The 15,818-nt window shown below is 44.7% G+C and overlaps 1 protein-coding gene across 1 annotated transcript in view; it reads left to right on the top strand.

The window, feature by feature from the left end:
- Positions 1–980: 980 nt before the first annotated feature.
- The window catches only part of rgs6 (regulator of G protein signaling 6), a 52,800-nt gene continuing 37,962 nt past the window's right edge, over positions 981–15,818 (top strand). Inside the window, exons 1-2 of the mRNA XM_062411374.1 lie at positions 981–1,053; positions 4,814–5,320. Of these exons, the coding sequence (XP_062267358.1) occupies positions 4,931–5,320 (390 nt within the window). The 5' untranslated portion in view covers positions 981–1,053; positions 4,814–4,930. The remainder of the gene's footprint in view (positions 1,054–4,813; positions 5,321–15,818) is intronic.

Genomic DNA, 15,818 nt, shown 5'->3' with positions numbered 1-15,818 from the left:
TATTAAGAAAACGTTTATATAAAATTCCTTTATATATTTTCGTATCTTATTTCATCTTCAGTAGTTTATTTTAACAGTCACGTCTTCATTTACTTCTGTGAGGTGACTAATATTACTATTGTGAAATACAAGTTCTGCAAACAGCCCCCAGTAGAATAACTGGAAAATAATAAATAACAGTAAATTGTCTTCCTGCTTTAACTTCTATGAAAACAAACTTCAGAAGTTAGATTCACTCTAAATGCAAAAACCCACTCACAGTGGAATCTTTAATCCTTCCTCAGGCGTCCACGCAGTTACCTTCTGTTTCCATGTGGAGCCACTGGTGTGTAAAGTAATTAAACGCCACCAGTCGTTGGACTTTGGGAGAAAAGAAAAAGTTCAGTAAAATGTCTGGAGCTTGGAGTTTGTTTATTGTGTTGATGTGAGTGAACATCTGGAGAGAGTTTATCCAGATTATCAGGAAATCAAGTAATCAAACAAAATCTGAGCCAAAGACTCGTATCTCCCAGGGTTTAGATTGTTTCTGTCTTTTTCTTTATTGTAATTATTATATTAAAACTTCTACCTTATATCCATAACTCCATAAAACTACAACTTAACACTGTGGCTCATTGACTGAGTTGTGTTGTTTCTTGTTTGGACATTTTTTTTTGTTTAAGAACAACAGGAACAAACAGATTCAGGAGAGCAGGAATAACTGTGTGTTATACAGGAGGAGGAGGAGGAGGAGGAAGAGGAAGAGGAAGACAAGGAGGAGGAGGAGGAGGAGGAGGAAGAGGAGGAGGAAGAGGAAGAGGAAGAAAGGAGGAGGAGGAGGAAGAGGAGGAGGAGGGGGGGGAGGAAGAGGAGGAGAGGAGCAGCAGCTGCTTCTGATCCCTCTCTCTCTCTCTCTCTCTCTGTCTCTCTCTCTCTCTCTCTCTCTCTCTCTCTCTCTCTCTCTCTCTCTCTCTCTCTCTCTCTCAGTGTGCAGCAGATCTCCGGTTGAGCCGCTGAAGCTTCTTCTTTGGCTTCGTGGCTCCAGGAGAGAGGGAGCAAGAATACGGCTCTGAGGTAAGAAGGAGGGATGGAGGGAGGAGAGAAGGAAGAAGGCATGACGCGGCTGATTGAATGAATGAACGCATGAAGAGAGAAGAGAAGATGATGATGATGATGTGAAGGATTTCTGTTGCGAGCTGCGAGCAAACGTGCTCCATGATGCAGAGAGTCCGCTCCGGTGTTAACGTGAAAGTGTACTTAATGGACTTAGTGCTTGTTTGTGTTTGCGTGGGTGTGTGTGTTTGTGTGTGTGTGTGTTTGTGATCCCACCTGTCAACATGGTTAGTTCAGTGACACTCGGAGGACACAGCTTTACTTCAATGTCATGTCCTTGTTAACGTGTCTTCATGTGAGACACAGTGAGGTGTGATGTGTTCAATGTCTCTGATGTGTAGACTAGGGTGTGTGAGTGCGTGTGTGTAGGTGTCTGCGTGTGTTGCTCGTTTTGCGCGTTAGGGGAGTGGAGCATCCTGTGAGGATGAAGAGACCACAGACATCTGTGTGTGTGTGTGTGTGAGAGAGAGAGAGAGAGAGAGAGAGAGAGAGAGAGAGAGAGAGAGAGAGAGAGAGAGAGAGAGATGTATGTGACTCATACAGATGTGCAACATCAACCCAAACTCTGCAAACGTCCTCCTGAAGGAGACCATCACATCCAGATGTTCTATAAATTGTTGTGGATGTTTTTAAGGGTTAAAGAGTAATTGGATAAAAACCACATGACCTGTTTTTTTCTTTAATGTCTCCTGTGGCTCTTCTTGCACTTTTCACTTTGAGATTACCTCAGCGTAATTTATAGGTCTTGTCTCCTGCTGATCTTCTCAGACTCCTCCCCTCACCTGAAGGTTCTGGACGTTTACCTGTTGTCTTGAACACGTCTCACCTGGAAGATCTCCTCCTTCATTCTTCATTAAGGCAAAGTCTGAATTATAGTCACAATAGTTTGTGGCAGTTCAATTTAATATCAATGCTACAACTCTCCCACCTTCTCTCAGACAGTTTCTCTCTCACTGTTACTTCGTGACTCAAAACCAGATCCATAAAGTTTGACAGTTAGAGGAACTTTACTGAGCTGCGTTGACCTCTGACCTGAACCTCGCCCACCACCTCCAGGATGATCTCTCTCATGTGAGTCGAGGTGTTATCACCTAGCGCCAGTGGTCCACCTCAGGAAAGCTCTCGTGGCTGAACGAGGGAAAATCTCTGCAGCTTCCAGCCAACTGGTAAAAAAAGACCTTCCAGGAAGAGTCCAGCAGCAAAGATAGAGCAGCTCGTGGATTTGGAATAAGATGTCGGACGTATTATAACATCTGAGAGTGATGGAGTTCATCCACCTGCTGCAATGACACCTTTACTAATGTTAGAATAATGTTTCCAGAGATGGTTTCCTTTCAGGTAGTTCTCATCACACTGGTGGTCAAGTTTCAGTAAGACTGGTTTGAATCAGTTATTTGATGCTATAGAAAACGAGTTCAAACATCTTGATTGACAGCTGATACTGACTCGTATCTAAAGGAAGAACATATATAATGTGAAAATGTGATTTATTGGGGAAGCAGCTTCCTCCCGATCTGGACGTTGGAACAGTTTGATGGAATTTGATTGAATCTTTTTTATCTTTCTTTAAAGTCTCCGGACTGTTTGCAGGTCTCTCTCTCTCTCAGTGAATCATTTCCTTCTCCACAACCCGATTCAACCGTAAACACGTGGAAGCGTTGTTCCTTCTCCATCCTCACATTCTTTCTTTCTTTCTTTCCGCTCCTGACACCTGAGCTCCTTTGAAGCAATTAACACGACGGTGGAATATGAGACGGCGAGCGTGAGACGCCCTGTGAATCACTAAATCACTGAGTGATCCAGGCTGATCAGACGAGCCAACATTTCATTTATATGCAAAACTCCAGAGTCAGAGCCGGTGATGGAGGTCAGGCCGCCGCCGCCGCCGCCGCCTCATCGTGTTTCCTGATATGGAGCAACAGGTTTGTGCCACTTCCTGGGCAACCAATCAGGCGTCTCCATTCGCTGACAGCTGCAGGTCGGAGATAAACGTTAAACTGGTGATGCTCCTGTAAGGAAGACGAGTTGAGTCACGTTGATGCATTAACTCTGGATTCTGATGAGACACGTGCTTCATGTGTTCACTGCTTCACGTGTTCACTGCTTCACGTGTTCACTGCTTCACGTGTTCACTGCACCACGTGTTCACTGCTTCACGTGTTCACTGCTTCACACGTTCAATGCTTCACGTGTTCACTGCTTCATGTGTTCACTGCTTCATGTGTTCACTGCTTCACACGTTCACTGCTTCACACGTTCACTGCTTCACGTGTTCACTGCTTCACGTGTTCACTGCTTCACGTGTTCACTGCTTCACGTGTTCACTGCTTCACGTGTTCATTGCTTCACCTTTTCACTGCACCACGTGTTCACTGCGTCACACGTTCACTGCTTCACACGTTCACTGCTTCACGTGTTCACTGCTTCACGTGTTCACTGCTTCACGTGTTCATTGCTTCACCTTTTCACTGCTTCTCGTGTTCACTGCTGTCAGAGGCTTCAGCTGCACACAGGCATCTGGCTGCTGATGAGATTATCGATCTGAAGACATGGAGCTAAATGCTGGAGCCACACACACACACACACACACACACACACACACACACACACACACACACACACACACACACACACACACACACACACACACACACAGAGACACACACACTCTTCAGGATTTAGAGTATTTGACTTTCCAGTCGACCTCTGTTGTATTTTCTTCCTTTTTTCATTCCCTGATGTTTTTTTTCAGGAAGAAAATTAAAATATTCATTGAATTTGTTTCTGTTTTCTGGAAAATGACACAAGACAGAAGAAACTCAATTTTCACTCAGTCAACTTAAGAAGAACTGTTTTCTTCAGATTTTCAATCCAGTGTGTTTAATCCAAACAGATTTTCTTCACTCGTGGTTTCACATTCATGCATAAGTGTGTTTTCCTCATGTCCTCTTCTCTGGTTCTTCTCTCACCTTGTCTCCGCTCATCTGTCCTCAGCTGTCAACATGTTGACAGCTGTCAGACAAACAGAGGAGGGCTCACAGCCCTGAGCCACTGGAAACAAAGTGTGTGTGTGTGTGTGTGTGTGTGTCCACTTACTGCAATTTCTGCATTTTCCTTTACTTCTTATTTAAAAGTGACTTTTATAAAAGTTATAATATCAGTTACCTTGTTTTCAAATGTGTGGAAAGACAGAAAACTGGCAAATAACATGATACAAATTCACGAAAGATGCTGTGTTGAGAAACCAAACGAGAGACTTAGGAAGTGTTTAACTAATTTAAAATCAACCTCCTCTCCTGAGGTATCTGGAAGGATTAACATTACACGACTGTTTGTGTGAGTAGGTGGGAAATCTTTTAAATTACATCTCACGCACACTAACAGCACCTTGTTATTCTCTCTTGGCTAAGACGTCACTCTGAATACTTCTCGATGGAGAATCAACTCGTCTCTTTGTGTGTGTGTGTGTGTTGTTTGACAGGAAACACAACCTCCTTTTAAATCCGTGACGGGTGAAGCTGCTGCAGGGATAAAGAAAAAGAGCAAAAGCTAAATTTGTATTCTCCTGCAACTTCGGTCCCATGTGACTTTGGCAGCGAGACGAATCGCGGAGCAGAGATAAAGAGGAGAAGTCTGTCCTGCTGACAGACGCTGAGCAGAGAGGAAGCTGGAGGACTCAGCGGTGAGTCGTCTCATTCATCTCCCTCTCTCCCTGCATCAGGTCCCCGACGCTGAGGAGCGAGAGCAGGAGGACGCCCGGGAGGAGGAGGACGACAGAGCCTGACACAGATAAAGGAGAGAGGATAACGTGACAGGAGGTGAAGACTGAAGGAGGGAGATGGCTGAGGCACCTCAGCAGCAGCAGGAGGTGAAGGAGGAGGAGGAGGAGCAGCAGCAGCAGGTGAAGGAGGAGGAGGAGGAGCAGCAGCAGCAGGTGAAGGAGGAGGAGGAGGAGAAGCAGCAGCAGGTGAAGGAGGAGGAGGAGGAGGAGGAGCAGCAGGAGAAGGAGCAGGAGCAGGAGGAACAGCAGCAGGGGGAGCAGCAACAGGGGAAGGAGCAGCAGGAGAAGGAGCAGCCGAGTCCTGTGGAGACGAAGGAGCCCAGCGAAGGCTCTGAGGAGGCGAAGGAGAGCGTCCCGATGCCCAAGGCCCGACCTCTGCTGTCCATGAGGTCCATGAGCAACGTGGACCCTGAGGACAATTCCCCCAACATGATCGTCTACAGAAAGGTACGACTGCTTTCAAATCTCTTCCAGGGGGGAACTGTGTTGCTGACCTGAGCTCAGTTTGAGGGAAAGTGTTTCCCTGTCGCTGTCTCTACCCATAAACTTTAGGAAAGAAGTTTTGTGCTCATGGAGAAGCTGTGAATCCTAAATGTTGCCTTGAGTCGCTGTAAAAGCTGAAAGTGTTCAGACCCCTTAATCAAAGTTAACTCTAACTAACCTAACCCTAACTTTTTTTAAAGCTGTAAATTGTGAATTAAACTAAATTATTTGGTCAATAAGAGATTTCCGCTTTGGAATTCTAAGAACATGAGAAACATTCAAAACAAAAGCTCTTAGTCAGAGACTCAGAGTTTTACGAGTGAAGGGAGTGGGTTTTGATATTGAGAGGAAATAAAGACGAGCAGCGGTTTTCACATGATGCTGTTTGAGACACATCTGGGCTCAGGTGGACCAAACATCTGGCTCATTAACAACCCGGAGGAAACAAAGGCCCTTCAGGAAACTTGGATTTCTAACCACTTTAGTGACACTTAAATTAAACTGGTTTCAACATCTTGATTGACAGCTGGGGTGTGCGACCTTCCAATGACCTTCCCTTCCCTCCTTTGTGGAAAAACTATTTTGACATTTAAAATATTCCATTTCGGTGCATGTGTCCTCTGAAGGAGTCCCGGTAAGAAGGCGTAGCAGGATTTGTGGCGCGCTGTGACTGAGGAGGTTCGTCCACTCGCTGAAGGCCGGTGGTTCAATCCCCGGCTCCTTCAGTCTGCTCTCTGAAGTCTCTCTGGACAAGTCCCTGTTCCCCAAATGGCTGATGGGAAAAACTCCTGCCTATAGATGTTCCGTTTGCATGTCAATGAATGGATGAATGTTACTACTGGAAAACTGCTTTGAAATGGTCGATAAGTTCTGGAAAAGCTCATATAAATATAAATATAGTTCATTTACGATTCCCATAGCTCCCAGTGAGAGACTGCTTATCTATATATCTATATCAATGTCCTCACACTCCAGGAACAAACCTGGAACACGGCCCTCTCAGAGATAGAATTACCAGAAAGAAACACACATATACAAACCCAGTCAAGGCTCCGATGTTGTTGCACCCTGGGGTTTTACAGTGCTGAGTTTGAGGTAATTAGAAACAACACAATGTTTACTGTTAACTATGTTGACACACACACACACACAGACACAAACTCAGTAACTATAATAACTGGAGGTTTTCTGCTCAGACAAGTTTTATTTTACTTTGGTGTATTGATTGTTTCTAAATGTTATTTTCCATTAGAGAAAGAATTTTATAACGTTGAACAATTAAAGAGGAATGAATCCTTCTGATTAAATGTTACCATATATTTAGACATAGTTGTATATTCATACTGGTGTTTTCACATTGCAGAGAAAAAAAAATAGTTTTAAGGGGAAATTTCAATGTACTGGCACAAAATATCTGCTACTGGTAAACTCACTGTGTCAATATCTATTGTGCATCAGGCTTTGTGTATTGTGTTGAAAGAGGCAGGAGGTGCAGCAGGAATTGCGAGACAGCCACAGCCACTGTCAGCTTCGATAGATTAGTTCCCGATGCAGGGATGGAGAGAGAGGACAGGGGAGAGAGAGAGAGAGAGAGAAGACAACAGATAAGTAGAGAGGATCTTCAGGAGGAGAGAGAGAATAACAGACGGGTACACAAACAGCAGGAGTGTGTAGATGAGGAGGGAGATGAAGAGCGGTGGTGACAGAGCAGCAGGTGGATGTTACCAACACACACACACACGCACACACACACATACACACATAAAGAGTTACACACTGTACAGGTTAGTTCAGGTGAACAACAGTAAAGCAGCACAAGCACAAGTGCTTTTCTTCCGATTCCCTGTGAGAAGGGAATCGAACCAATGCAAACCGTGGATCCCCCCCTCCCTCCAACTACAAAGCTCCGCTGTAAAATATCAAAATATAATTTCTGACTTTGAGCAGATGCAGCGTCAGTTTCTTAGTTTATTATTATTTTTTTTAAATAAGTGTGGAACAGGAGGAGCTGATTCGGGGTCAGTGCCTGAGGAGAAATCAGGAAGAGAAGTGATGCCTCTCGCCTGCAGGGACACATTCATCTGCTGAAAAGATGGTGTATGACTTTATGTCTTCCTCCCTCCCTCGCTCTCCTCTTCCTCCCTCTCTTCTTTCCTCCCTCTCTTCTTCCTCCCTCTCCTCTTCCTCTTATATTCATTTTGTGGCTGTGTATTTATATGTGCTCTTATCAAATCCCGTTGTTTCTATTTATATAACCGTTATATTCTGTTGTCCCTTTGTACTGTGTGTTCTATTCTCTGAACGCAGAGTGAAGACACATCTGTTTGTATCAGACTGACTTCTCCTTCTCTGATAGATAGATATTTGTCATTGTAATCCAATGCACAAACACACATACACACACACGCGCACACACACACACACACAAAAGGGGCCGGAGATGTCAGCGTGTCTCAATAAAAACACAGTGTGTGTGTGATATAGAAATGCGATGCAGAGTATTTGTGTGCGCTGCTGTTGGATTGTGTGTTTGCACAGTCCATAATATATCACTTCTATTCTCTGTGGTCCGCGCCCTGACAGGAGCAGCTGGTGAACTGCAGCCCTGTTTACTTAACAGGCTGTTTATACAGATACCTGCTCCCATATTCCTCTGAGCTGCTGGAACGCGCCCTGGAACCGACATGTCCTAATAGCTCCACAACAAGTAGAGCTGCCACTGCTCAACAATCCGCCATCAGACGTTTGTACTAAGTTATGAATTGGACTTGATAGCATGGGCGTTCTATATATTTGGTTCGGTTAAAACAAAATTGATGGTAAAGCTGCAAAATATCAGGCTTCAATTACATTTCTTTGTAATAAGTTTGATAAAGACATCTTCAAAAATATACATGCGCTATTAGAACAGTATTTGGAGCATCAGGATTCACATGGGCCGACAGTGACCCATGACCATAGATGAGGTTTGAGAAGTAGTCAACAACCGTTTGTCTGAAAGATCAAACCTGTTTATTATTTGGTTTTCAAACCTTGGTATGTCAGAAATCACGTATATAGTGATGTATATGGTCAAATAGTGTTTTCTCATTGGACGTGAGGCTCTGAGGGGAAATACATTGATCTGCTGTCAATCATTTATCCATTACCTCCTCATCTAAGGGCCTTTATTCCCCCTGTCCACTAAAAGGAATGGGCTTGATCAATAAGTTGCATTAATTCAAGCTCGTCACATTTCTCTTGTATCGGTGGAACATCCAGAAAGATGTTGAGATAATTTGAAATCCTGTCTCAAAATGATTCACACAGATTTGTAAATGAGTTTTTCTTTTAGAACGTATTAACATAAACTTCTGTTTTGTATTTACTCTTCATATCAATGCTGCTCCAGGTCGGATGCAAACACATCTCAAACTGCAGCGTCTGTGAATTTCCGTCTCTGAAGAGCCGAGCTGGAGTAAGAGCTTTTCGTCTTGTTTTGTTGGACCCGCTCCTCGAAGCAGCAGCCGAGGCGATGTGCTCGCCTGAGCTGTTTTCTTGTTTTCTTGTTTTCATGTGGGAAAAATGCCCCCGAACAAATGTCCACAACACTTCAAAGTTCGTCTTCAGGAAATAAAAAATCCTTTCAATACACAATATCTCAGGCGTTTGCTCTTTTTCCCTGCGAGCCGCCTCGTCGCTCGGTCTTTCAAGTCTCGGGGGGGAAGAAGAGTTTCACATGCAAATTGATTTTGCACGGAAATTCTCAGCGTCTCCTTCTTCTGTTGTGTTTTTTAATTGAAACCCCAGTGAGTCAAATCAATCCTTTTTCATACATTAAACTCTTATTTGAATACCAGGACAGTGTCATGGCTGCAGTGGTTTAATTCTGCAATAAAAAACAACAACTGTGTGATTCACTGTTACACTTAAGAAGGGATTAAATAACTATTGTATTGTTTATTGTTAACATGAACCGCCGGCTGCACAAGGTGATTCATAATTTTACGCCTCGAGGCTCCGAGCCCCCGGTTCACACACCATCAGATTCCAGTCATGCTCATGGTCCCTGTATCCCATCGTATATTTATCAGGCAATTTCACGTGGCGGCGATATTCATTGGCCGTCGAGCACATGAATCATAGCACACGCAGCTTTCCTCCTCAACACTCTAATGGCACTGGTATCCGAGCAGATTCTGCAGATCTAGATTGTTACTTTGATCACGTAGCAGCAGCTTCAGGCGCTCTGGGCAGGAAGCCACTGAACAGATTCCTCCACCTCGTAGTTTCCTTTATTGCCTCTTCTTTCCATGTGGCTTCATGGTCACACATGTTGTGCGTGTTGTGTTGGTACTTTGGGATGTGATGACAATACAGAAAATACAGAAATTGACAATAAGGCCCCTTTATTTAATCATGAGTTGTGTAGTAGGTTGTTTCTGTTGTTCTCCTTTTGCCTGCCCCCTCCTCGGAAATAACATCCCCACAATCAAGAGAGTGTATCTCTGTAACTTCAGGGTCTATATGAATAATCTTGGTATCTATATAAAGCAGCAGCATCCTCAGAACATCATCTGTGACAGATGATGAAAGTTAAAGACGTTGTTCGTGGACATGTGTTTGGGCGTCGTCTCCAAATGGAGATTCTGTGTCCATGGCAGTCCAGCCGAGTGTCTGCCTGTTCTAACGAGATGTCGCACGTCCACCTCGACGACGGAAGATTGTGTTGATGAGCTGCACTGCTCTCACTGGAGCTTCAGCATGAGGGTGTGAGACATGTGTTTCACCTGTGTGCATTCATGTATGTGTGTGTGTGTGTGTGTGTTTGTGTGTGTGTGTGTGTGTGTTTGTGTGTGCTGCTTGAATTAAAAGCACATAATCACGGTGCAGCCGCTGAAGATTCGTTAGGGGAATTTAAATTGCAGATCTTAAGACGACAGGATGATCACTCTCATCACATCTTTAACCCATTTTTCATCTGCATTGAATCGCAAAGTTCATACTCTTTAGGTTCACTAATTCATTTATTTTTAAATCCATCTTGTCTTCTGTTTCGTTCAACTTGCATGTGAGACACTCCAGAGTAAGTGATGATGATGGTGGAGGACGGTGCTGGAAGCAGTGAGGGATACTCTGTTATTTGAACTGTGCTCGGGTTACTTTGAATCTGTATCTAAAGATGGACGACATGACAGGTCCCCGAAAGTGAAGCCAAATCATCTGGATCATCCCCTGGTGTCCCCCCCCCCCCCCCCCCCTGTTGTATAAACCCTGCTTCCTCCATGTTAGCAGATGGGACATGGACCAAATCTGAGGATGTTTTATGAATGTAATGACGATAACACGAAAACAGCTGAACGAATTTCCGTGAAACCTAGCAGGAGGATGAAGTGTTGAACCTGTTTAACTTAGTTTGGATCATATTGGTTTTCCAACAAACCACCACTGGTAAATTCTTGGTAGCTCACCAGACTCTGGTGCGGGCAGAGAGAACATGGCAGCCGTCCGGCCCCGGGAGGGGAAGTGTTCCCCGGGCCGGCAGAAATAATGACATCCCGAGTCCCCACTGAGTTCCTGTATCACCCAGTTCTAATCCAAACTAATCCTCCTCAGAGTAAACTCCCAGCTGCACTGGTTCAATGTGGCGTTTCTTAATTTGAACGAGTCACTGGCACAAAGAATGAAGATTTGAAGCATCGGCATTTTTGACCAGAACTAGATCAACGTTGCCGAATGGGAGGTTTTTATTTGAAATGCTTTGCAAAATCAGGCCAAACAGCAATTTGAAGTTGATCCCGTGGTTGAAGAGTTTGGTTCGGAGGAACCAGAAAAAAAACAGAAACCATCTTCGACTGCAGTGTTTTGTGTTTCCAAGAACAAGAACAAGCTGCTGCAGCGTGTCGCTTCACATCCACACGTCACAGCACCAGAGCCGGGGAAGAAACACGAGCACCTTTACAGCCGGATGCACTCGAGTGAGTCGGATCTGAAGCTCTCTCCTGTTCACTCCAATCTGACGGCGGAGGGGCCGGTCGCCTTTGTGAGTCTGTTGAGGCATCAGTGTGTTGTCATGCTCTGGTTGTGTCGGACAGCAGGTGTCACAGGGAACCAGCTTGGCAGAACGCCGGTTCACCGGAATGTAAAGTGGCTGCAGCCGATCTGTAGGTGTGTGTGTGTGTATACATTGTGTGTGTGTGGGTCTGGCTGCACATGAGTGAATTCTCTTGGCTGTATTTTAGATTGACAGAGTGATACTACACACAACTAGTTGATTTATATTTATACTCTGTATCCAGCCGCCTGGAAACACGCTGTTTGGAACCTGCATTCACTGAAGCACTGTCGTCCCTGTGTGTTATTCAAATAAGTCAGTAACAGCCCCGAGCTCCAATATCATCCAATAGCTGTCATTTCACAAAAGGAAGCCAAGTTTAGAGAGTTTTCAAGATGAATGCAAATGTAAGTGTTTCTCTTCCTTCTCGTTCATCAATCATCTCACGAGCCAATCAGAGCTACAGGCTCGTTATAGAACAGGACGTAGAATCTGCGTCTAGAAGGTGAAACCAACGTGTTCCTGAGACATGTGTTCCCTCTCTAGTACACTGATACACACTGATGCATCAGTATCAACATCTAATAACGTCATAAATAATAATATGTCAGTCATAAGAACCAGTATCCTGCAGAATGAATGTTTCCCACTGAAGGATCCGAGCTTCCTCCATCACTTCTGCAAAATACAAGGTCGATGACACAGCGTTTTTTTCAGAATTTGACAGCAACCAAAATATTTTTGGAATCAAAGAATATTATTCACACTCCTCCACAGTGAAACAGCAGCGCTACTTGTGTCAATGTTATTTTTACACAGGCCTCTTTTTATTTTGATTATTATTTTTATTGTCAGCCCGAAACAAAATTAGGTTTTCATCCGGTACAAATAACATCAAACAGCCATCATTTGTGTGTTTGTGTGTATGTGTGTGTAAGTGTGTGTGTGTGTCCATTGTAAGTGAAAGATAATTATGATGCACGTGGTGACCCACTGCAAATAATGAGTGTGCGCAACAAATCTCGATAAGCGAGAAGATTTGTTGTTTGTCTGGGCTTTGTTGGCTCCGTGAGTCTTTGTTGTGGTCTTGTCCTGTGAGTAAATAATTGAATCCATAATTAATCTCACAGATATTCATGCTGTAAAGCGGATTAACATAATGTTTTGTGAGGGGAAACAACGACGCCGGACATTGTCTGGGGCTGTCATGGCACAACCTCCCGCTCGCTTGTCCAAAATTTGGCAGAGTTGACAAAGGGCTGCACATCAAACGGTCGCACAAAGAACATTTGAGCCGTGACACACACACACAGACAAATGTGAAGTGAAGAGGTGTGTGTGTGTGTGTGTGTGTGAGAGACATAAACAGTAGAGTTGTACAAAAGGGGAAGTGAATACATCCAGAAAGGACGATATTTGGATAGAAGGTGGAGTTCATCGGTGAATAAACACACCTGCAGTCATTATTGTGTTGATGCGGTGGAGAGCGGCATCGACCCGGTGCCGCGACGTCCGATCTGTTTTCGTCCGTAGCATCAAAAACATAATAATGAGGCAGCGCCGTCCAATCAGAGACGATTCTTCTTCGCATCCTCCAGCTGCGATGGGACGGTCCTGTCCACAGAGGTGTTGTCCCCAAACACACAAGGACTGTGCAACATGATCATCAGTGAATCATCCTAACGTCCAGTTGGAAGCGTTAGTTAGAGAAGAGATAAACTTCTTTTAGTAGTTTGGAATTCAGAATCCAAAAGCAAGCGTTTGAGACAGAGGCTGAAAGGAGGAGCTGCAGCCACGGACAGTTTGAGGAAAGTGATATGAGAGCATGTAAACCTTTAACAGTAATAACCTAAATTAAAAGGATCCACCTGAATATGAGCACATGTCTCCATGAGAGCGGCTAAATCCTCTCATCTGATAAGAATCATATCTTTTACATGATAAAAGATATGATCCCCCCCCCCCAGAGCCTGAGGATCTGTGCTGAAGCTGCGTGGAGTCGCTCCAGCGTCGTGTGTTGGCCGACACCATCGAGCTCTGGGGCTTTGACGAGAGGAAGCTGGGAGCATCAGGAACCAGGAGGCAGCAGAGGGCTGCAGTGTCAAGTGCTCGGGTTATGATTAATGAATGTGAACTTTTGTCAGGCACGCTCCCCATGTAGCCGCGGGTCCATTAGAGCCCTGCACACGCACACACACGTGCACAACACACACATGCACAACACAGAGAAAGGAAAAAGGAAAAGACGACCCACACCTAACTGATGGATGATACGGAAGTAGGACCACACATCGTTCTTCCATTAGCGTCTCTTCTCATTCTGCTCTGTCTCTTCTTCTGCCGGCCCCGATCAATCTTCAGCTTCCTCCTCCTCCTCCTCCTCTGTTTTAACCTTCGATGAGTTCCCTTCTTCCTCTGCTCTTTACTTCTGTCCCTGTGCTGCCCCAGCGCTCGTGCAGCCGCTGACTCTTCCCTCGGTTCATCTCAGTGGGTTGTTTTTTATCGATACGACTCTGAGAAGGGATTTAATGCTCGTGCATTAAAGCTTAAGGTGACACGAATAAGAATCACCAGAGAGCGATATCGATCGAAGAGGAGCAGATCACATTCCTGCAGTGTGGGTCTGCATTTAGTCATTTTGCCTATTCGCTCTCAGGGGCCACGTGCAGCGTTTAATCACGTTCATAAATCAACAGAACGTGGATCCATATCACCGTCATGAAACATACCAACGTAGAGACAAACAGAGAAATGCAAAAGATCCCTGCGCTGTGTGTGTACATCACGATGGATTGAGCGGGAAAATGTGGTTGTTGTGCGGCTCTCGGGGGAGTTGTGTGATAAACACGGTAAACAGAAGGAAACAGAAGATTGTACGCGGGAAGTATTTGTTTGTATGATATTATTGATTTGCTTTGCCAACTAGCCAATATCTTAATCGTAACCGGTGTCTGGATGGACATACACTTACAATACAATATTATGCTGTGCTACACATTTTTATTGTATAAATCCAAATGTGTCTTTTCCCACATTAACAGAAATGCACATCATTTTTTGTGTTGGAGTGGTCCTGAGGAAAGACATTGTGTTATAAAGATACAACAAAGGAATAAAATAGTATAAATCTAAATATTAACCATTGTTCAGATGCCAGGAGCAGATATTTTATATTAGATATATTAAATTTAACTAAATGGAGCATTTTGCAGAGTACAAATTAAATTTCGCTCTATATTAGATGTGTAAAGGTCATTTCTTCAAGACGAGTTTCTTTCTTCTCCATGTTCACCTCATGTTTTCCTTTCCTTACTTGTTACCACTCCCTCGTTCCCCCTCTCCCTCGTTCCCTCCTCTCCATCTTCCCCTCTTCGCACAGTTTGGCCTTCGTGTTGAGACTCCATTAATTCAGCGATGTGAGAAGTAGGCCAGTCTGGGTCTCAGCTCCACTGGGAGCCGAGCCAGGGAAACCTCCCCAGTTCGGTGCGTGTGGAGTTATTGGGGTTGAAACAAGTGCACAGCCTCATCTCCAGTTTAACCAATCACGAGTACCGGTGCTCAACACCCACCTGGTGTGAATGAGTTATTGCTGGATCAGCTGGAAACCAGTGAATGAGGGGTCAGAGGGGACGGAGCTGTGGATGAACCCTTCACCTTATTGTGGAATTCTGCCGTGGACACCCCCGGTCTAATGGGAAAGGCTTGATTCTGCTCTTACAGATGCTCCCTGCTGTGGGCGAAGCAGAATATCCTCTTAAAATAACAAGCAGGGAGAATCGTGAGTAATCCCCCCCACTGGGAATCATTTTAGAATTAAAGCCCCCCCCTGGTGCGTGGAAATCCGCAGAATCAAAGCACGTTGCGGTCGTAGAGACAGGGAACCAACAACAGCAGCAGATGAACACCAGCACACAGAGTGAGTGTGACTAGAAAAAAGCCTATTTACAAAGACAAAGCCCAGAGCAGCGTGGGGGGTGTGGTCTGCTGCCCATCAGCTGATGTGTGATCAGACTTTAATATCCCAGTCACTCCAGTTCAGATGCTCCTGGAGAAATCAGGAGCCGTATCTGTCCCTTTGTTTAAAACAGCAGGCTGGAGAATAGATGTCTTTCTCCTGGAGCAGGAGCTCAACGTTTAAAGAGGATAAACTGGAAAAGGAGACTTGTTGAACTCTCCCTTTAAGAATTGTTTCTTTTTCAGAATGGGTTCTATCCACCATGTTTCTCCAGTAGCCCAGAATGCACACGAACCAAACACGACCAGACTTTTCTAACTTTAGCTGCAGGCCTCCATTACTCCTCTACACCCACTGGGAAGAAGGGTGAAGGTGGTTTCAACTGGGTTGCAATCTGCAACTTCCCTGTTCGATGCCACCAGACCTTTTATATCCAAACCTCACAGACTGTTGTGTTAACTGCCTCTGGCGAC

Source organism: Platichthys flesus, chromosome 18, assembly GCF_949316205.1.
Source record: "Platichthys flesus chromosome 18, fPlaFle2.1, whole genome shotgun sequence".
Lineage (NCBI taxonomy): Eukaryota > Metazoa > Chordata > Actinopteri > Pleuronectiformes > Pleuronectidae > Platichthys > Platichthys flesus.
This window is presented reverse-complemented; position numbering and strand designations above follow the sequence as displayed.